General features: G+C 40.4%; 1 protein-coding gene across 6 annotated transcripts in view; it reads left to right on the forward strand.

Annotated features, from left to right (window-relative positions):
• UBTF (upstream binding transcription factor) overlaps nucleotides 1-22,274 on the forward strand; it is a 54,993-nt gene that overhangs the window by 29,285 nt on the left and 3,434 nt on the right. For 5 of the 6 annotated variants that reach the window (XM_089531954.1, XM_089531959.1, XM_089531955.1 and 2 more), the window contains 10 exons: nucleotides 1,372-1,513; nucleotides 3,333-3,374; nucleotides 4,950-5,063; nucleotides 5,713-5,868; nucleotides 13,375-13,530; nucleotides 14,578-14,688; nucleotides 15,250-15,338; nucleotides 18,275-18,464; nucleotides 19,044-19,091; nucleotides 20,551-20,619. In XM_089531954.1, the coding sequence (XP_089388080.1) occupies nucleotides 1,372-1,513; nucleotides 3,333-3,374; nucleotides 4,950-5,063; nucleotides 5,713-5,868; nucleotides 13,375-13,530; nucleotides 14,578-14,688; nucleotides 15,250-15,338; nucleotides 18,275-18,464; nucleotides 19,044-19,091; nucleotides 20,551-20,619 (1,117 nt within the window). The remainder of the gene's footprint in view (nucleotides 1-1,371; nucleotides 1,514-3,332; nucleotides 3,375-4,949; nucleotides 5,064-5,712; nucleotides 5,869-13,374; nucleotides 13,531-14,577; nucleotides 14,689-15,249; nucleotides 15,339-18,274; nucleotides 18,465-19,043; nucleotides 19,092-20,550; nucleotides 20,620-22,274) is intronic. The other variant, XM_089531960.1, reaches the window with a different exon arrangement.

Here is a 22,274-nt window from a genome sequence, read left to right on the forward strand (position 1 = left end):
TTGTGCCTGGGGAGAGGTGAAGTTTAGAATCTGTTTAAAACTCTAGTAAAATTTTGAAGGCAAGCAATATACAGTTAACAAAGTAGATGTGTTTCTGAACTTTACTTCTTTAACAGAAACTTTGGTGTCAGAGGTAGAAATAAAGTGGACAGAAAAAGGATGGGTCCCTGCACCACAAAAAAAAAAAAAAGAGAGAGAGAACAGTTTAACATGTTTGTGCAACTTTTTATCCAAAACTTAACATTATGCACATATGAAATGTAACACCCATGGCAGGAAAACCTTGCATAAGTAAAGAAATACTTTGAATCTTCTAGAGACCACTTAAAAGCATGTTCCAAAATGCATCCTCTAGTTCACTGTTACTTCCTGAAGGGCAACTATGAAGGCTGCAGGGACCTATATTTGAAGTCTGATGTGCTCCTCCATATCCAAAGATACCCCCCTCTCCCCAGGAGTGACAGTTTAGAGCAATTTGTGTATGTACAGGGAATAATTGCACAAGTTTGGGAGCCATTATAATGCCCCATAACGCCACAAGTGGGCCACAGGTTTTTCTACCTTGGTCTAAAGAATCACTTAGAATACTTTGTTCAGTTTCAGATTGAGGTTGCCAGGCTTGCCTAATACTGTATTGGTATCATTCATTTTCCCTAGTGAACTTTATGAAGCAGTTGTTTTTTTAAAAAAGAATGCAAGAAGGTTTTCTATGGGAATATTCCAGCATTGTTCCTACATAGTTATGACTCAATTTGACAGAGGCTTTAGAGCTCAAAACTTGGTGGAGTGGAGGCAGTCGAAGGTAGATGCAATGAATATAGCAGGAGTAGGCAATGCAGAGCAGCCGTTCCCTGTTCAGTTTTGCAGTAGAGTAGTCTTTCTGCCTCTGAATCTGTCACACAGTAGAAAAATTCTCATTTCACTTTAGTTGAGGCATGTTGGGATGCGTGCCTTGTATTTATGCTCCCATGAGCATCATTTGAGTTAAAAATAAGGCACATGTTCACAGTGCATATAATTTTAAATCAAAAATATGTATGTGAGAGATTGTTACTGCTACATACAAAATTTGGGATGGGTGCTATGGCTTTTGATTGGTTCAGAGTTGCCAGTGTGGCCCCTTGATTGCTGGAAGTTACCCAACCCTACTTTAAACACTTAAACCACTCTCTTGTATTTGCAGCCTGGGCTCTCAGTCAAAATGAATGGTTGTGACTGAAGCTGATCCGCATTAGTGATCACGAGTATGGGACTAAGGAATAATGAGTTCTTGAAATACTAGTTGTGTCTTATTGTCACATTGATTTATGTAAAATATGTTAAATCTTAAATTAATGGGATGGTACTATATAAAGAAAATTATTATTTTAGGAATAGTTACTCACTTTACTGTGCTGAACTGATGGCAAATATGAAAGATGTTCCAAGCACAGAACGGATGGTACTCTGCAGTCAGCAATGGAAGCTTCTTTCCCAGAAGGAAAAAGATGCCTACCACAAAAAATGTGATCAGGTGAGCCTAGCCTTAAATGGCAGGGAGAAGAATGACATTAAAAACTTTGCCCAAGAGTGGAGATTTTCTGAATATAGGGCAGGATTCACCTGTACTTATATACCCTTGCTGCTGATAGAGAAATAGATTTACCTCGGTACCAGTAGGCAGGATGGTAATAACAGCTATTGATTAGGCTGCCTGTTTCAGTTTTTAGGATGCAAACACAGTGCTGTCTTCAGACAGTGACAATCTAGCAAAGTTTTTAAATTGGTCAATAAAAGTCTAGCACAATTTAGAAACATTACCTGTCTTCTAACTAATAGTTCCAAGAATCCCCTAGCCAGTATGAGTATAGTCAAGCTGGCTTGGGGATTCTGAGAGCTGTAAATCAAAAAACATAACTTTTCTCAACTCAGCTGAGTCCCAACTGAAATGTCTATGCTCTGTTTTGACAACTGCTTTAAAAAGAGCAATGGTTTCCAATAACTTAGGCAAGAGGAAAGTGTCTGCCACCCTTCCTGATACCTAACCCCGATATTACATATTTTTTTTATATGGGATGATAAAATTCTCATGAATTCTAAAGCATTTATGGGGGGGACAGTAGAAATTATGAATACAGTGTGCCCTTCTTTTACATGGGGGGGTCTGTTCTGGACCCCCCCCCCCCCGTAAAAGAAATTGCACGTATGCTTGAGCTCCATTACAAGTAACAGGGCTCGTCCTTGTGGCAGTGCAACAGCATGTGCGCGCCACAGATGCACACAGCATTGTTCCTCCTGGCACGCAGCACCGCTTTTTCCAGCGCTGCTTTCAGATTGTGGAAGCTAGGGTGTCCATGACTGCCTACTGGGGATGGAAGCATTCTTCTCTATCTCTACATTCTTGTCTCTGGCAGAAGTGTGGTGTCTTATGTTAGAAGAGAGATGAGCATTTTTTTTTCTGAAGAAAATACAGTATGCCCTTGGTATCCACTGCAGTTTGGTTCCAGGACACAGACACCCATAGATACCAAAATCTGTGGACTCTGAGGTCCTATTAAATACAGTGACATAGTAAAATAATATCCCATATATAAAATAGCAAAATCAGGATTTGCTTTTCGGAATTTATATATATATTTAATATAAAAATTATATATTTTCAAGTTGTGGCTGGCTTGGCTGCTTCATTGAATGTAGCTTCTAAGTATGCCAGAGAGCTTTAACAGCTTTATGGACTTGGGGGCTAAACAGACTGGCACTAAACGCCGGCATTGGGCTGGAGTGGGAGTATGGCGACCAGACACCCCAAGTCTTCCCCGATGCTGGTGTCATGTCACCTGCCCAGCCACACAGCAGACAGCATCACACCCCTTCATCAGTGCAGTGTTTAGATGTGCTGCACTAAAGAATTGGCAAAAAGCCTCCACAGCTAGGGCGGCTTTTCATCATTTTAAGAAAGAGTGGCATTTTGCTGCAGCCCCGATCCGGCACTGAAAGGAGTGGTGGGACAGTGCTCCTTTGGTGCTGTCTGTACAGCCCCTAAGTAGAGCTGCCTAGAGGTTGACCAGATTGTCCATCTAGATCATCTTACTCCTAAAAGATTCTAGAGCCACAGCTGGATTTACTCACCTTCACTTAGAGCAGTATTCCTCACAGCTGCTTATTGGTCTTCTTAAAGTACGCTGGTTTGTTACAATCCTGAATCAAGAAACTATTAGAAAGACCAGAAACTTGTCCCTGAGAATCCTGCTAAGTCAAACAGTAGTTTGTAGAACTGAGAGGAGAAAAGGAGAGATGCAAATCTTTGTGTAGCTCAGGAACTGACAGTCTTCTCTGCTGCTTTGCCCCCACAGAGAAAGAAAGATTATGAAATTGAACTTCTGCGTTTTTTGGAGGTAAGTGTAACCTAGTGTATTCTGCCAGCTGATGAATACATTTAACTGTTTCCCATTAAAATTGTGTCCCGTGTGATTCAACTGATTTTGGCTTCTTTTCCATTGAGCGTGATCTGTAAGATTAAAAACTTGCAAGGTCAGACTATACAGTGATTCACAATGATGGGATCACAGCCTCAAAGGTCTTGCTCCATCCCCTAATAGACCTTTACCCTTGAACCAAGTGGACTCTGAAGTTTATTTTTGTATTAGAAATCAATTGGTGATAAAGAGGTGACCCATATGTGTAGACAGGCTCAGTGCAGCCATCTTATTGAAACAAGTTTGTGCACTTCCAGAGTTTATAGACAAGCCATGATTTAATGCTATTTTGTGTGCATATGGTTTGTCAGTTCACACACTGAGCCAGACACATATGGAGGAAGCAAACGGGAAGGAAGGGGCGGTTTAAAGCCACCCCTTCCGAAGATGGATTGAGGCTGTTGCAACTACATGCCATGGCCCCAACCTGCCTTGAACCCGGCCCAAAAAGGATCAGTAAAGACCTGCTCCTTTTTTGGGTCATGGAAAAGCTGCCTTTAGCTGGTGTACTGCATCCCCATGGTGGCTTCCAGGCACTCTGGTGACATGCAGCGTCTAAACGCTGCGCTTCTGGAGTGTCTTGAAGCCACCCATATCTGGGCGACCGGCTGGCTTCCAGGAAGCTTCAGGGCATCATCAGAGTGTGCGGCGTATAAACGCTGCATTCTGATGATACCCTGAAGGCGTCTTTTAAGGGCCATATGTTCCAGCTAATAGTTCAACACTCTTAATGGTAGATTTGTCTGATTCCTTAACTGATGTATGTGTACTTCTGATGTATGTGTACCTAACTGATGTACCTTCAAGTGTATGTGACCTGGGTCATACAGGGAATCAGGTTTAAAAGGAAATTGGTAGCCAGAAGAGTTGTTGGCGAAATAGGCATAATGTCCCTTTTTCCTCCCACCTCCTCTAGCACAATAGCACATTCTATGAGAACTGAAGTTTCAAGATGGTCATCAGAAACAGCATGCTTTTGTTTTGTAACAAGAGAAGGAAAAGAAGCTTGTGTAGATGCCAAACAGTTAATGTAATATTCTTCTGGGAAACTGAGCTTCTCAAGAGGAAGTGGGCAACCATGTTCTGCACCTCTTAAAGTTTCACATTGATAAATACTGAGTATGCTGTTGAATTATGTATACTTTAATATACTGTGGACCCTTGTTATATGCTGGGGTTTGGTTCCAAGTTGCCCCTTGGATAACAAAATCCATGGATGCGCAAGTCCCATTAAATATAATGACATAGCAAAATGGTGTCCCTTATAAAAAATGGAAAATCACGGTTTGATATTTGAAATTTATATATTTTTTTTACCATTTTCAAACTGTGGCTGCTTGAATCTGTGTATAAAAAAATCCGTGTATAAGAAGGGCCGACTGTAGTAAGAACAAACCAAATAGAACAAAGAAACATAAATAAATAAATAAAGCTCAGTGTATGGGAAGTTATGATCTATTTTGGTTTTATTTTGTTATTCCTTCCAAAATGTAGAGCTTACCTGAAGAAGAACAACAGAGGGTTCTGGGAGAGGAAAAGATGCTGGGAGTAAACAAGAAAGGTGCCACCAGTCCTGCCTCTAAGAAGTCCTCACCAGATGCCAGCAAGGTTAGTGAGACATGCTCTTTCTGAGGCAAGGGCAACAAGCAAGCTCCATTGTGGGTATGTGCACTTTTGCCTTTTAACCCGTGGGACGGATCTTACTTCTAAACCAGCCTCAAGACTTCATTCAGAGTGGCAACTAGGTTTGCGTTGGAAATTTTAGTTAAAATGATTTAACCTTCTATAAACAAGTAACTGACTAATCACGTAAAATAAAATTGCGTATGCCCCGAATTCCAATATAGGTGCCTTTTTGGGATTTTGAAGGAAGTGTTACATAACTGACAGTTTGATAATAAGTTACCACTCTCGTTGTTATACATAATAACTCATCTTTTGCATTTTTGGTGTTTTTTTCCCATTCCCTTTTCATTACAACAATACACCTGAACCAAAATAAATTAAAAGGGAATCATTCTTTTAATTTGCAGCAGCACCAATTCAGATTTGACTTTCCTGGAAAAAATGGCTTCCTCCATGGACTTATCAACTAAAGTGTTAGTTGATTAATCTACTGGATGAAGTAAGAATAAACCTCCCTATTTTTTCCACTTATCATCATCACCATTATTTTCCATATCACTTAAAAGCAAAAAGATAGAAAGATACAAACGCAGAGTTCCACAACCACGAGTCCCTTTGTGCTCTTTAACAGGGAGGTTCTGAGAAACCCAAACGGCCCGTTTCTGCTATGTTTATCTTCTCGGAGGAGAAACGCAAGCAGCTGCAGGAAGAGCGACCCGAACTGTCGGAGAGTGAACTGACCCGGCTGCTGGCACGGATGTGGAATGATCTTTCAGAGAAAAAAAAGGTTGTTTAATCAATAATACATATTCTCCTTACCATATTTTTGTGTGGGAGGTGTGGGGGAAGATGTACTCCTGGATATGTCAAAGTCAGCTGGATTTTTTTTTTTCTGTTGACTTAGATCAAACCAGGATCTTGACCCTCTCCCTCACCATTTTTTCTAAAAGAAAAGAAATTAAATGAAAATAAAATCTTCCTAAAAACCTACAGAAGGTTCTGGAACATTCCAGAACCATTAGTTCTCTCTAGAAGGCACCAAGCAGCTCCGTCACAGCCTGGGCGCTCCTGCAATTCCATCTTGCATTAACTCTGCTTGTTTTCCCCACAACCTGAGAAGGGGTGAGGGGTAGCCATACTATGGCAATACCCTCACCTGATGTGAAAGTGGGTGACATCAGAGCCTGCATTGTGCATTCTTTTGTAGTAGCCACCTCCCAGTGCATCTGTGAATATTGCATGGAGCCAAAGGGGAGAAGTCTTGAGGCTTGGTTTTAGAAGCCTGAGAATGGAGGTATGGTGCTGCTTTTGGGGAGTTAGCTGGAAACCATTTGGGTGATTTATGGTTAGGGGAAGGAGTTCCATTTGAATGGAGGCAATAAGGTTTGGGCATGCGTCACAGGCTGTCTTTGGGTGAAAACAGAAAGCTGTTTATCAATCAAATTGCTATGGTGGACATACATACATGAGATGCCAATGATCTTAGCATCTACTCAACAATCCAAGAAAACAGGAGGGGGGGATATTCTCTTTCTTTAGATAGTAGGTACTATAGCCCAGGAGAGAATGTTTATCTGCTGAGGGACTGAACTCCTAATTAGGAAAAGTCTTCAGGGACTGTGTTCTAGAAGTAGGCAAGACTAATAGCATGAGGCTAAGCCAAGGCAAAAAGAGTGGGGCCAAATTTAATTCTTGACAATTTGGCAGTGTTCCCTTCTACCATGGAAATCACAACTCAATGTGTACCTCCTCTACAAGTGAAACCTAGTGTCACAGTGTTTGGAGCTACAAAGAACAGCTCAGTTTCATACCACAGCTTACCAGACTATACTTGTCCCCTCATCTCCAATTGCTGAATGGATCAGAAGAAACTAACAGGCCCAATGTTGGACTCCTAAGGGGTGGAGATTTCACATACTTGTGCTATATTATGTGCTGTATAGCTGTTCTTTAATCTTTTGTTAGCTCTTTCCCACTACTTGCTTTGATCAGAAATGATGTCTATTAAAAAGTGTAGCTAGCTGGCTTGCCACATACTGTTGGAAGCTATCATGCAGCTTTCTGTTTCTTTCTGAGATATTTTAGGAGAGAGAACAAATGGTGGCGGGGGGCGGGATAGACTGGCTGTCTGGGTAACAAGGAGCTATACTGAGGAAACTTCCTTTGCTTGTTGAGAAAGTTGAATCATGACTGGTCCAGAACATATCCTTTTTAGTCTGTTGTTAACTGCCCTCGAGTCGATCTCGTTCCATGGCGACCCTGTGGATGAGACATCTCCAAGACTCCCTTTTTATGCAGTACTCTAAAGCTATATTTGAAGTTGCAGAGTGTGCCTTGTTCTTAAATTGCTAATTTGCCAGGCCATTCTGTGACATATGAATAATTTCTAGTTCCTGGCCATGAGGAGAGTTTGCCTTTATGAAAGATGTATAAAAGTGTATGAGGTAATGTGTTTGTGTGTTTTAATTATTGATCTGGACTTGTATATGATCCATTTTTGACCTGGGCTGCAGCTGTTTTATAGCACAAGAGAGACCTTCCCATAAGGGGGAATCTCAAAGCTACAAACAGAACATAACTTAAACCTGGAAGCATCTTTTCATGGAAAGGGAAAGTTTCATATCCACAAGATGGTTTAAATTTAGCACTTGTGTGTCTAGGTAACTGTGTTGAAAGTAAAAATTGTTGGGTCTTGTGTTTGTTTTCACTATATTCCTAGGTTACGGTTTTAAACAGAGAGAGAGAGAATTGCAGAAAGATGCTCATTGGCTGAATTCAGGCGAGATTATTTGTTTACGTAAGATAAATTTTAAAATCATTGAAGTACAGGTTAAATGAATATACTAGATAACAAAATGCAACATCTATATTTATTCTATAAACAAATAAATTAGTAGAAAATAGATATTAAATCCCCCCATTTGAGTGTTGTAGTAAATTTGGGCTTTTCAACAAATCACTGAGGACAGCCAAAGATTTTGATTTATATAGTGATTGCCATTTTACTTCTATGACATCCCCATGACAATGAATAGCAACTTGAAGATTATTCATAATGGATTTATAGGAAAACTGCTTTATGGATGAAAACACATTAAAACATCACTAACATGAACTTGAACCTATAAATTAATGCTTGATAAAATTTGGGGAACATTAATAGATTTTTAAAGGAATTACTGTAGGAAGGTTTGTATATTGTGTATTGAATTAATTGAGGTGAATATAAATTGATTGAGACTGAATAGATTGATTACAACATCAAATATAGAAAAAGTTCTACACAAGGATACCAAAAATGAAGGTGTGGATATCTCCCCACGAGGCATTTTATAGAAAAGAAATTATTAAAGAAGGAAAATGGTATAAATATAAAGATATATTGGAAATGAAAAATGGTAATTGGGAAATGAAACCAAGAAAGAAATTGAATAAAGAAGGTTGGAATATCAATTGGTTCACACAGAGACAAATTTTTGAAAGATACACAATGGATTTAAGAATGTTTGGGTTTGAATTGAATAAAGGAAAATCTGATTTGGGGAAAATTTTAACAGAGAAAGATAAACTGATTGGGAAGTTATATGATGTTCTCTTAAGAAATGAGATGGAAGATGAAATAGTTAAGGAACAAATGATTAAATGGGCACCCCATCCTAATATCCCAATGGGGAAAAGTGTGGGAAAATGGTATTAAGTTCACAGTCTCTCAGAACCTAAGAGAATTTTTTAATAAAATGTTTTTTCAGTGGTGCCTCTGACCAGCTAAAATTACAAAAATTTATAAAACAAAAAAGAATCTTTGTTGGAAGTGTAAAAAAGAAAATAGGCAAGAAAGTATTGGAAGATGATGAATGATCAAATTAGTGAGATATTTTTTGAGGAGGGGGATACAATTAAAACCGGGATTTTACTTATTAGAAATATTTGATGGGGAAATAGAGAACAAAAATGAAAAAATCATATTCTATATGGTTACCTTGGCACAAATTTGTTTTGCACAAGAATGGAACAGTGAAGATACCCCAACAATGGAAGAATGGCTTTTGAAAATATATGATGAGGTGGATGGAGGTGGACAAATTAACACAAGCCATAAGAAATAGACCCAAAGAACAGTTTATTGAAGAATGGGGGAAAGTAATTGAATATCTTGAATGGAAATGGGGTAAGATAGCAGTAGTGAATTTGAAATTAATATAAGGGGAAAGATTGGATGGTGGAGAGTGAAGTGAAGGTGGGAATAAGAAGGCAAAAGGTTTAGAGACAAAGGTGGTTAAGAATGGGAAAAGGATGTAGGTTGGAGAAGATAACAGGGTGAGTATGGAAAGATATAAGTAGTTGTTGGTAAGTAGAGAAATAAGAATCGAGATAATAAAAATGTGAATGATGGCTATTGTGTTGGAAGAAAGGAAATGAATACACTAACTAAATTAGAACATATTCACCTTATTTTTCATCTGTAACATTTATTTTTGTGTATGTGTTTATGAATGGATTTGTATGTATGTATGTATGTATTTGTGTTGATTATTTTAACAAAGTTTTTGTATACAAAAGAAAAAGAAAACGTTCCACACATGAATATGTCTCTTTTGAAAGAGATAAGAAAAATAAAAGCAGAAATCAAACGAGATGAAGGACTTTAAGAAAGAAGACAGGAAATAAGGACAGATTTAAGGGAAATTATATGAAACAATTGAAAAAATAAAAGTGGATGTATCAGCAACTAAGCAAAGAGTCTCAACTTTAGAACAAAAGAGTAAAAAAAGGAAGAAGAAATGGATGGATTCAGAAAAAGAAAAGAAGAGGGAGTCGATGAAAAAGCAATCTGGAGCAAAAATTTAGAGAGAAATGTGTCAAAATAAGAGGTCTCCCAGAAGAACAAGATGAAGATCTGATGGCAAAATTGACTCCTCTAATAGCAAAATTCTTGGGAAAGGATTTTTAAAAATTGAATATGAAATTGACAGGCTGTTTTGTGTTAACTCTCAAGTTGCCTCGATATATAATAATCCATTTTGTGAGGCAGACAAGAGACCTACTACTGAAGTATCATAATACAACTCCATTGGAATTTGAAGGATATCCACTGAAGATTTTCAAAGATATCCCAGGCAGAATACTAAGAAAGAGGAAAGATTATTTGTTTCTAACTACACAACTGAGGAAAAATGGAATAAATTACAGATGGGAAGTGCCAGAAGGTTTATCCTTCTGGTACAATGAAAAAAGATAGTAATAACTTCAGTTGATGAAGCTAGAAAATTTTGGGATCATTATGGAAGGAAAACAAGGTTTATGAACAAAGAGATCCAGGATGGTAGAAAAGAATCTGACGAAGGAAGAGATGAGGAAATTCATAAAGCAAGAAAAAAGAAAATTTGATTAAAGGAGTAAAGATAAGAAGTATGGACTATAAAACAAGAGCATTTGTGGAAGACTTGGTCATATTACTGGGAAGTCCATTAGAAAGTATAGCTCATTTATTGAGAAAGCTCAAAAAATATGATGAGGCTTCAGGATTTAAGATAAACAGATCCAAAATAATAATGTTAAGCATGAATTTATTTGACAAAGATAGACATGATGTGATCCTAAAAACTAACTTTCAGATGGAAAAAACGACTGAGATATTTAGGGATTACCTTGACAACCCAAAATACTGATTTGTTTTTTAAAAAATGATGAAGTAATTTGGGAAGAAATTAAAAATGAACTAATACGTCGGGACAAATTAGGTTTGGCTTGGATGGCTCAAATCTCTGCAATTAAAATGAATTTGTTCCCAAAAATGATATTTAAGTTCCACAATCTCCCAATTATTACAAAAGATGTGTTCTTTAATTTATGGCATAAGGATATCACAAATTTTATTTGGAAGGGGGAAAAGGCAAGGGTAAAAGCAAAAACAGTGCAAAATGCAATTTCAAGAGGTGGTGTGGCCTCGCTAAATCTAAAGTTTTATTATACAGTGGTCCTTAGTTGGGTGATTGATTGGATAAAGTTAGCGGGGGGGGGGGAGACTGTTGAATCTGGAATATGTTGATGTAGTATATGGAATTCATGGCTATTTATTTTATGGTAAAGTAAAACTAAAACATTTGAATAATCATTTTACTAGAAAATCTTTATTGAGGATATGGATAAAGTACAAACCAAAACTGTGTTCAAAGATACCACTTTAGGTGTCAGTAAATGAAGCATTGTTTAATAAGGAGAATAGCAACAATTGAACAACAATTCGTTCTCAGATTAATAAAATACTAAACATGACCGGAGATTATATTAAAGGTAGGGCAGATCTGAAAATGTACTTATTAAACATGATAGAAGTTGACAATTTGGATAGAAAATATGCAAGATTACTATTTTATATGATGCTAAGTGGAAAAGTAACAAAATACCAAACATAAAAATTTGGTGTAGTGCACCTGCGTCATACGCACGCGTGCCTTATGCAGCTTAAAGCATACGTGGAAGCTATGCCAGAAAAAACCCTAGCGCACCCTGGAAGAAGTTATGGGGCGCAGCCTCTGGCGCACACCCCAGGCACGAGCCCCATTACTTGTAATGGGGCTTGAGCATACACATTTTTTCCCTTACGCGGGAGGGTCCGAAATGGATCCCCCACGTAAAGGAAGGGCCCACTGTCTATGAAAACTATACGAATATATAGAAATAGAAAAGATGACGTGTATAATAAAGAAAAAATCACTAGAAGCATTTAAAAAAGATTGGGGAACTATTGATTATCTTTTTAAAAGTAGAAAAAGGTGAATTTATGACTATTGCTTTAGAAAGATGAAATTGAATGAGTATGTGTAAATATAACAGATTTAATATGTGCTAATTACAATTTACACATCACTTATAATATTTGATAAATTAGGATGATTTAAGAAATTATGTAAAATTATTAAAATTTATTAATACATTCTAAAACAACATGACAACAAACAGTAATTACATAACAGAAGTTATGTAAAATATATAAGAATATGGTTTCAATTAAATAAGAATTCAGTTAAAGTCCCCTTAAAATGTTTCAGAAATGATTTTACATAGAACATGCAGGATCGTCCTGTGACAGGGCCTCCATATTTGGAGCCCTGCTTCTGCCTGTCAACTAATGGCATACACTGCATAAGAACATAAGAGCCATGTTAAATCAGACCACAGAGCTACCTAATTTTCACATGTTGGTCAACAAGATGCTATTAGAAAGCCACAAGCAGGATGTTTGTGCAATAGCACTCTTATGTATTTGCACAGAGAGGATTTTGAACAATACTTTTCCAGACAGCTTTACTGGGTAAGTTCTTAAAGGAAGAGATGCTCCATTTGCTGAGTAGGGCCCAGGCACTCCAGAGCCTTTTTTATTATTATTAATGTCCAGAAGTGAATATGCTGCCACATACATGACCCCTATTTCTGTCTCCATAAGAAAATAGACTCTAGCGTTTAATGCTATCTGAAGGTTCAGTTGGGCATTATGTTTATTTATTAGCTGCCTGGCTGGTCAGCTTGCTCAGCTTGTAAGTTCTGGAGAAACATAGGGAGCAGATTGCCATTTCCGGCTACAATTTTTCTAATTTGATATGAAATACCAGTTTTTTTAACAAAATGTTTTGGTTACATAAATTTGGAATTGCTGAATCCTTTTTTTTTTTTTTTAAATAATTCAGGCTGTATTTCAAGAACCTACTGCTCTTTCATTCTGCAGCATTTTCCTTCAAAATCTGTGACATTTCATCAGGGTAAACTAGGTACATCTTCAAACTATGCCCATTGTGTTCTATTTAGCTCCACAGGAGTTGAGGTGGGTTGGGAAGAGTATATTGGTTGTCATCTTGGGAAGCAGGCCTTTTTTTGCATCTAATAAAACAGTAGTCATTGACCTTCTTACTTTCAGGAAACTGTTCAGTCCATCATGTCTGCTATGGAACTCTTATCTCATAGGACTCAGGAATATTGTAGTGTAAACAGTCATGTTACTTGGAGAAACTGGCAAAATCTGTTAGGTCCCACTGTGTTACCCTGTGTAAAGTAAGTGCGCATTGTTGAAGATACCCAACACTTGCCTGTAACTGTGTTGCAAGGAAAGTGGCTAGTTCTCTGTAAATTATTGTCTGCCACTGCTAATTTTCTGATTGAGAAATTCTAATAAAATTATTTTGGAACCCCAGATTTCTCTAGTTCTAGGGTCAAGTGCATTGGTTTCCCTTCACTCCTTACTAGTGTGTCCTGTTACCTTAAAGATTTTGACCATCTCTTCTGTCTTCTCGCCTAGGCCAAGTACAAAGCTCGTGAGGCTGCCCTGAAAGCTCAGACAGAGAAGAAGCATGGTTCTGACAAGGAGGATCGAGGCAAACTTCCTGAGTCACCCAAGACTGCTGAGGAGATTTGGCAGCAAAGTGTTATTGGCGATTATCTTGCTCGCTTTAAGGTAAAATGGAACAGTGGAGAGGTTCTCAGAGAAGAATACTGATTTCCAATCGCGCAGGATGGTCAGAAGTATTGGCTTCTGGAAGGCAAAGTCCATCTTATACTTTGAAAATTTAAGGAGGAGATGGGCATCTCCCCATCATTAGAGCATAGGGGAGAGGGGCGATGTAAAAACCAATAGGTTAACAATCACAGAAAGGCCAGTGGCTAGAGGTGCAACTTTGATGTTGCCCAGAACTGAAACTGGTACTATGATTGAGTTTGTTGCACAAAGGTATGCTTAAATAGCTACATGGCCTCTTGAGTGGAGGCAGCATAAATGCCATTTTCAGGTTAGTGCTCTAAGGCTATTCCACACAGCTGCAAAGTTCATACTCGGGGCTGCGTTAAACAGCAATGAGATACCCATTTGGCTGAGGGACTGATTTAGTTTCAGGAATGCACCCAGATCCCATTCACACATATACATAAATACATTCACAAACATATGCCCATACATACATTTTTCCCCATGCAGTCAGGCATTTAAACGGCCTTCTTGGTCACCATCAAAGTAGGGATTTGTTTTTGTTTTTGTTTTGAAGAGTGAAGGTAGTGCTGAGGTTGTCAGGGTTTCCTACCTGTTTTGAGATGGGAAACAGGGGTATTGGGGGCTGTACAAGGTTCTGGGGTGCTTGTAGGGATGGGGGGGAAGACTGTTGCATGTTTTCAAATGTTGAAGGGTGCATTTTGCATGATTTTAGGGGAAGGGAATTATCTAAAAATTGCAGCAAATTTTTTTAATTATAGCGGTTGGGAGCAGGGGTTGGGATGGGCTTCAGGGGCCGGAGGAATGGGATCCAGGAACCACTTGCAGCCCATGGGCCACATTATGCCAACTTCTGGGCTAGAGGCAACCCATCTTTAGCATAGATGGTAATTCAAAGAATATTACTGTCCTGTTTTAAATGGTAGTGTACATGAACACAGGGTATAGTCACAGTGAAACCAGTATGGGTTGGAATGAGTTCCACACTTCATGAAATCAGTACCTGTCCCTTTGCTTTAGAATGACCGTGGAAAAGCACTAAAAGCTATGGAAGCCACATGGAATAACATGGAGAAAAAAGAGAAGTTGATGTGGATCAAGAAAGCTGCTGAAGATCAGAAACGATATGAGGTTGGTGTTTCTGTTTTTTGTTTTTATATGGAAAATTTATTAGTTCTAAGATGATTCTACATTTCTCTAGGAAGGCAGACAAATGCACTTAAAATACCTGCAGAGAATACAGTTTTATAAGAATCTTAGCTTTAATTTAGAGCAGCAGATTTCTAACTGTGGGGAGATATCATTGAAAATACCTGGGTTAATGAAGGGTGGGTAGGTAAGATTATGTGTCTACACAGATTGCAGTATGTGAATTTACTCTTGGCACAGAAATTTGTAAATTTTGATTTATATTGTAAGCTCTGTGCACCCAGTCCTCTCTTATGACTTAGGATAGGAGCCTTCTGTATGTGCTCCAGTTTTCTGTATTCTGACAATTTCAGTATTTAATTATAAATCAGATTTCTAATTTTCACTGTTGTGGTGGAAAACTAACAAATGTATCTAACAACAGTTATCTAACCAAGATAGGTAAGGGAATTGCCTTTTATAACTTTCTGCTTGTTTCCCACTGAGTTGAGCAAGGTTTCTCAATTTTTCATTTTCTTTCTTCCTCATCTTCTTTTTTGGCAGCGAGAACTGAGTGAGATGAGGGCGCCACCAGCCTCAACAAACTCCTCCAAGAAGATGAAATTCCAGGGTGAGCCGAAGAAACCCCCCATGTGAGTATTGCTAAACACTTTTTTTAATCCTTAGGAGCCTAAAACTACAATAAATTAATACACAGCAGCAGCAGCATAAAAACTTCTAAAAAGGAATTGATTCTCCCCAAACTTAGTGGATTCACCTTTATCCAGATAGAATAAGGAGAACAACATAAATGGGCCTCCCAAATTTTGAGTCCATCACTGAAAAAAATAATCCTGTTTTTCATGGATTACAATTTAGCAGCCAGAACAGACTCTTCGTAGGATCGTCTCCTCCATTAACTGTTTCCATAGATCAAACAACCCAAGACAGAGTTGTTGGACCAAGTTTACAAGTGGATCCAATCAATGGTTCCCACCCCATCTCTTTCCTGTTCCGGCCCTCCTTATTAACGATTAACAATGACCTTGTCAATACTGTGACTTGTTGACGTTTGAGAAGTTTACAAGCTCATCATGTCCTCTTGCTTCTGGGCCATCTGGCCTCCACAACAAGCATCATGCCCACCACCCACTTTAACATGCATCCTCTACAGTCATGGTTCCTCGCCATGTTTGATTTATTTACAGACCCTCTGTCAAAACTACTCACAATGCCACAGTTCATCCACCTTGTGGCTCGAGCCTTCCAGTGTCTGTGCCAGAATCCCCTTCCACATGCCTCCACCATCAAGACTCATTATCACGTGGATGGAGGGATCATTCTAAGGGACTGACAGTTGATGCAAAGGGTGGCCCCAGAGGAGGCCACCCTTTACATCAATGCCCTCAAATTGTTGGCAATACAGAAAGCACTCAAGGCATTCAGGATATTCCTTGGTCACTTGGTACAGATCCTCACAGACAACACCATGGCAGTGTTTTACATCAACAAGCTAGGCAACACTACGTCTTGTCTCCTCATCTGATTGTGCATTTAGATCTGGAACTGGTGCATATGCAGGAGAATTTCTCTTCAGGCCATCCACCTCCGAGGTGAGGACAATGTAATAGCAGACCAGCTCAGTCATTCCTAGGACTCCTGCCATGAATAGATGTTCAACTAGTCTTTTGACGATGGAGCATGCCAGAGGTAGACCTTTTCACCATGCACCTCAGTGCCTGCTGCCTCTGGTTCTACTAGAAGACAGTAGGGAAGGGCTCCCTTGTAGATGCCTTCCTCTTCCACTGGGGGCAATGACTGCTATACGCATTTTCACTGTTCCCCTTGATCACTAGAGTGGTTGCAATGATACAGCAGGATCGCGCCAGTATTGTTCTCATGACACATGGTACCGAGGCATCCATGGTTCACCCATTTTCTCCACCTGGCTCAATAATCCACAATTATTTCCCCCTCTGTCCTGACCTGCTGACCATTCACAGTATTCAGGTAAGGCACCTGGAACTCCAGACACTCCAGCTGGCAGCCTGGAGAATTCCTTCCTAAGAAACTTATCGGATCCAATTCCAACAGATTATTCTTGCAGCCCATAAACATTTCACACGAAAATCCTATGGCTATAAGTGAAATAGGCTTCAGAACTTCCTCACAGCTGTTTTCCCCAACTTGGGTTCAAACCTATCTGATCCTTAACATCCTTTTGTCCTTACACAGTGTGGACTTATCTCTGCCCTCACCCAAATGTTATCTTGCTGCCATCTCCTGAGAACTGCAGCATGGGATCCCTCTTCCTTAAGTTACCTTCACTTCCACCCACTAGTCTGCGGCTAGACACTCTCCTAGAGCCTCAAATTAGTACTCTCTCAACTTTCACAGACACCTTTGGAATCCTTGGCCACATGTAGTTTTTGATTTCTCTCATGGAAGACTGCCTTCGTCATGTGTTTATCTGAAATTCCATCTAGACAAGGTGGTATTAGGACTGGTTATCTTCTTTCTTCCCAAAGTAGTCTTTGCTTTTTACCTAAACCAAGACATCATGCTCCCTGGCTTCATACAGAACTCCACCTCTGATTTTAAGAGAACTGTACATTCTCTTGACATCTGAAGAGCCCTTGCATTCTATATGGATAGAACCTCAAATTAGAGGAAGACCACCAGGCTTTTTGTCAGCTATTTCACATCAAAGTTGGGCCTACCTGTTTCTTCCCAATGGGTGTCAAAATGGGTGGTTTCCACCATTCGCTTGCCATAATTATCCTCCAACTATGAGAGCCCATTCTACTGGGGTGGTAGCTGCTTCTTCAGCCTTCCTGGCTGGTGTATCGCTGGACAAGGTGTGCAGCTGTGTGGTCCAGTATTTGACATTTGTCTGTCATTATAAGCTGGACACTCAGTCCAGAGTTGATGCATGCTTTGAGAGAGCAGTTCTATTGCCCACCCTGAAGTGGCATTATCTTAGTAGTAACATTTTTTCTTCCTATTCTAGTTGGCTGTTAATACAATTCCTTGTTTCTTTCCATACATACCTTGTGTTATGGCATGACACCACCACCTCCATGGTTAAGTAGCTTGCTAGTCACCCATTTGTGTGATTCACAGACACCACAAAGAAGAAGGATAGGTTGCTTACCTGTAACTTTGATTCTTCAAGTGGTCATCTGTGAATTCACACATATCCACCCCTCTTCCGCTCCTGGTGTGTCCTGCCTTTTGCTCCTTGGGATGCTGCTATGCGGTGTCCTTTGGAACTGAAGTAAATGAGTGGGAATGGAGGACATATAGATGTAGATATATGGTGGAGCTACCTAGCTATACCAGTAGGTTCTGAATATGCTCTGCGCAAGTGCAGTAAAATCTATTTGTGTGAATCACAGATGACCACTCAAAGAAACACAGGTACAGGTAAGTATCTTGTCCTTGTGTAGGATGAAACGTTGGAAAGACTGGAATCTTTTAAAAAACATTATGGGTGCCCATGTCACATAGTCCCTGATATCTTTCTTTTCTTTCCTGTTCCACTCTTCACTCATAATTTCCCTTCCCCTGCCTTGTGTGTCCTCACCAGGAATGGATATCAGAAGTTTTCTCAGGAGCTGCTTTCAAATGGTGAACTGAACCACCTTCCTCTGAAGGAACGGATGGTGGAGATTGGGAGCCGCTGGCAGCGCATCTCTCAAAGCCAAAAGGAACAGTACAAGAAGTTGGCTGAAGAGCAGCAGAAGCAATACAAAGTGCACCTGGATATGTGGCTTAAGGTGAGCTATTCATTGAGGCAAAGAAGGGGGATATGTAGCAGCTCTTTGTGAAGTCCTTTGTCTGTTGTGGTAAAGTCATGGTTGAGGAATCTTTGCACTGCAGCTCCCAAATCTTGCACTGTTTCGTTCTTGTGGTTAATGGAAGCTGGAGTTTTCTCACTTTCTGGAAGGGTCACGTTTCCCTCACCAGGTTTAAAGTAGGGTCTTCCAAGTAGAATTAGACTGACATTTAACTCTTGTTGTACAGCCAAAGGCCTCCCTTTCAACTTTTTCTGGATCGCTCTCAACCAGATGAAATTTCCATTATACTCCTAGTGTCTGCATAGCTTTTCAGTATTCTCAGGCCTCAGTCTGCAAAATGAAAACAACAGTCCCTAGGGTAAAGTTTAGAGAAGGACAGTAATGCAAGGTAAGGAATGCAGGATTAAGTGCCAATTGGGAATGACTAGTAATAATTAGACAGTGGTCCTAAAAAGAGACTAGGTAACAGTTTACCAGTCAGTCTTTACCCACTCTTCATGCTTTGAATCACACTGTAAAGCTTTTAATCTCATTTTCCCTTTCATGTTTTCTTTACAGAGTTTGTCACCACAAGAGAGAGCTGCATACAAAGAACATACCTCCAGTGTGAGTATCTTGCATATACTGAGAGGGGTGTGTACATACAGTATATGGGGATAACAGCAGTATTTCGTTGAGCCTTCACCAAGAAAATCTGTGTAACTTGGATGAGATTGTAATTTAGTGAAAGGAAAATTGTGAAGTCGAAGGCTTTCATGGCCGGCATCCATACTTTTTGGGCTATGTGGCCATGTTCTAGAAGAGTTTCTTCCTGATGTTTCGCCAGCATCTGAAGATGTTGGCGAAACGTCAGGAAGAAACTCTTCTAGAACATGGCCACATAGCCCGAAAAACCCACAAAAAAACAAAGGAAAATTGGTTTTGCATACTTGAAGTCTCAGATTCCATGTCCTTCTTTGTTCATGGAAGCTTGAAATGACTTAGGGTTTCAGAGATGCTAGAGACTTACAGCCTGTGCAGACTGGCCATTAAGGCCAGCCTAGAGGCAAAGTTGGGGCGTGGTATCCACACAATGCATACCCTGACTCTACCCCCATGGTGGTATGATGCCATGCCACATGACACACAGTGTCATGGCGCTTCTCATGCTGCGTTTACATGACGCAGTGCCAAAGGAGCACCATAAAGCCTCCATGGCTACGGCGCCCTTTCTAGGGCACAAAAAGAAGACACCTTTTGCAGCTCCTTTTTGCACCGCAGAAATGCCAGATTGGGGCCACAGCGTGAAGTTCTGGCTCTAAAAGGGGTGGTCTCCACAACCCCTTAATTGCAATATCAGGCTCTTTAGCAGGAAATAAGTGGAGACTGACAACACTTCAGATTGCACTGTTCGGTTTTTGCCATTTCTGATCAAAACCCATTTACACTCAAGTCTTCGACTTCTCTGAAAAGATAAATCATCCCATAGAGACTCATAAATAAGCTTAAAAGAAGTGTTTTAGATTTGTTTCAGACATAGAAAAGGTTTCACAGTGGCTTGTCAGCTCCAAATATCATACCAAACCATAATTAAATTTCCTTCACCATGGTTTGGTATGGTGGTCTGAATTGATTCTTACTGTCTTAAGTAGTCCTGCTGTTTTCTGTTTAATAGCATGACAGAAGGTCTAGAGGCAAATTCTTGGGAGCGACAGGTATATAAATTTCATTTGGAGCAACAGCAGAGTCTTGAAACTGTGCTCCACAGTTGTAATTTCTTCAAATCTTAAAAGTAGTAGAGGAAACTCCCTTCCCTGCGTAAGGCAAATAGCGCATATGTTCCAGCCCCATTGAAAATAATGGGGCTCATGCACGGTGCAGGCGCGCATGCCATTGTTACTTCTGTCACATGGCTTTCACCGTTCCCCCCCCCCCCCCATGTAAGGGAAAAAATGTGTATGCTTGAGCCCCATTAGAAGTATTAGAATTCGCGTAAGGCACACCCGCATATAACGCAGGCACACTATACTTTCCATGTTGCTTTTCCATCTTTTGCTACTGCCATCCTTCACTTACATCTCAACAGAAACGCAAGAACATGGGAAAGATGCGTGGCCCAAATCCTAAGATGAAACCTTCAATGCAGTCGAAATCAGTAAGTCCCTTAGCATTGCTTTTCAGTACGTAGCTCCTGCAATGGTTGTCCATTGGAATATTGGAAATGATAAACTTGGTTCTGTTTCATCAAAAGTGGATGGATGCAGCCATTTTAAACATGTAACTTGGGAGCAGGTTGCTGTGGTCCTTTTGATGTTGGACTGTTTCTGTCATAATCCCTCAGGGCAGTGATTCCAGGAAGGGCAGTGAGGGGGCCTTCAGTCCAAATAATGGTGCACAAGAAATATCAGTCTTTAGGACCATAGTGGGGATAAAGGTTGCATGAAACTTCTGTTCAAAAGGGGTCTCATAAAACTACCACAAAGCTTCACTGATGGCTTCATGTGGTGATGTCTCCTGCTCTTCACCTGCCTGTACAAGCTCACTACCCTTAGCCACATCTTTCACAAGTGGCAGTGGCAGCTGGAAAACTTGCAAGGCATGGGCCCAGAGCATTACTTCTGTAGCTTGGAGCATTGCCATTTTGGTACACACTGACTGACTGGAGAAAGGATTTATTTTTATTTTTTATTATGGTATTCATACCCCACTTTTCAGCCCTAAAGGCTATCAGAGCAGCTTACAATTATTATTTTTAATCGGACGGTTCCCTGCCCTCAGGCTTACAATCTAAAACACAGCACAAAAGGAGAAGAGAATGGTGGTGGGGAAGGGGATTAGGTCCAGCAGTTCTTAGAATCATAAAATCATAGAGTTGGAAGAGACTGGGTCATCCAGTCCAACCCCTTCTCTCTCTCTGAGGCCTGGACCATGGCAGATGGACTGGAGGGATGGCGCTGGGCCTGTCTTTTCACTCCCTCTCAGGACGGATGGAGTCAGATGCCATGGAGGGAGGGCTCTTCTTCTTAAGGATAGGCCTGATGGTGTTGGGCCTGCCTTTTCACTCTCTCCCAGGCTGGATGGAGACAGATGCCAAGGAGGGAGGGCTCTTTAGATTTAGAGCACATGGTAGCAGGGTAAAAGCAGCAACAAAAAAGGAGCTTTCAGATTTGGGACCTTGCTTAAGATTTGCTTGGATTGGCTGGAAGGTTATAGCTGCATTGCTGCTCCTGCTTTCTTTCATCAGACAGCCTGAGAGAAGAGGTAGTACAAGAAATAATGATAGTGTGTGTATGCGTGTAGGCAATACTTGAAACTGCATGGGGAACATATGTCTCTGAGGAAGGAGGGGGAGGAGTATCTGGGATCAATTCTTGGAGAGTCGGGTCCTTCACCTTGGAGTGGCTCCTGTAATTAAAAGTTTTCCCTCCCTCCCCCAAGTCTACAGTCCAGAGCATGTGACCTCCTTAAACTGCCTACACACACACCAACTGCATCCTTCTCTGCCCCAGTTAAGGATTGAAAGTCCTTTCTCACCAGGGAGAAGCTTGTCCCTTTGCACATGGTCACTTTGGGAGCAGCAACTGAGCAGTAATTGAGAGGCCTCTTGCCCACACTGTCCTTTACTAGAAGGGCAGCATGGGTGAGAGCCTTCTTGGTTGCTGGTCTCTGGCTGACCAGGTTCAAAGGGAGCAGTGACTGAGAAGCCTCTTGCCTTGGCTGGCCTTTGCTGCAAGAGGCTTCTCAGTTGCTGCTCCCAAGGTAATTAGGTACAAAGGTAGCAGTGACCTAAATTGGTTGTTGTGCCTTGCA

The sequence above is a fragment of the Sceloporus occidentalis genome, unplaced genomic scaffold (genome assembly GCF_023333645.1).
Source record: "Sceloporus occidentalis isolate IW3139 unplaced genomic scaffold, rSceOcc1.0.p SCAF_7, whole genome shotgun sequence".
NCBI lineage: Eukaryota > Metazoa > Chordata > Lepidosauria > Squamata > Phrynosomatidae > Sceloporus > Sceloporus occidentalis.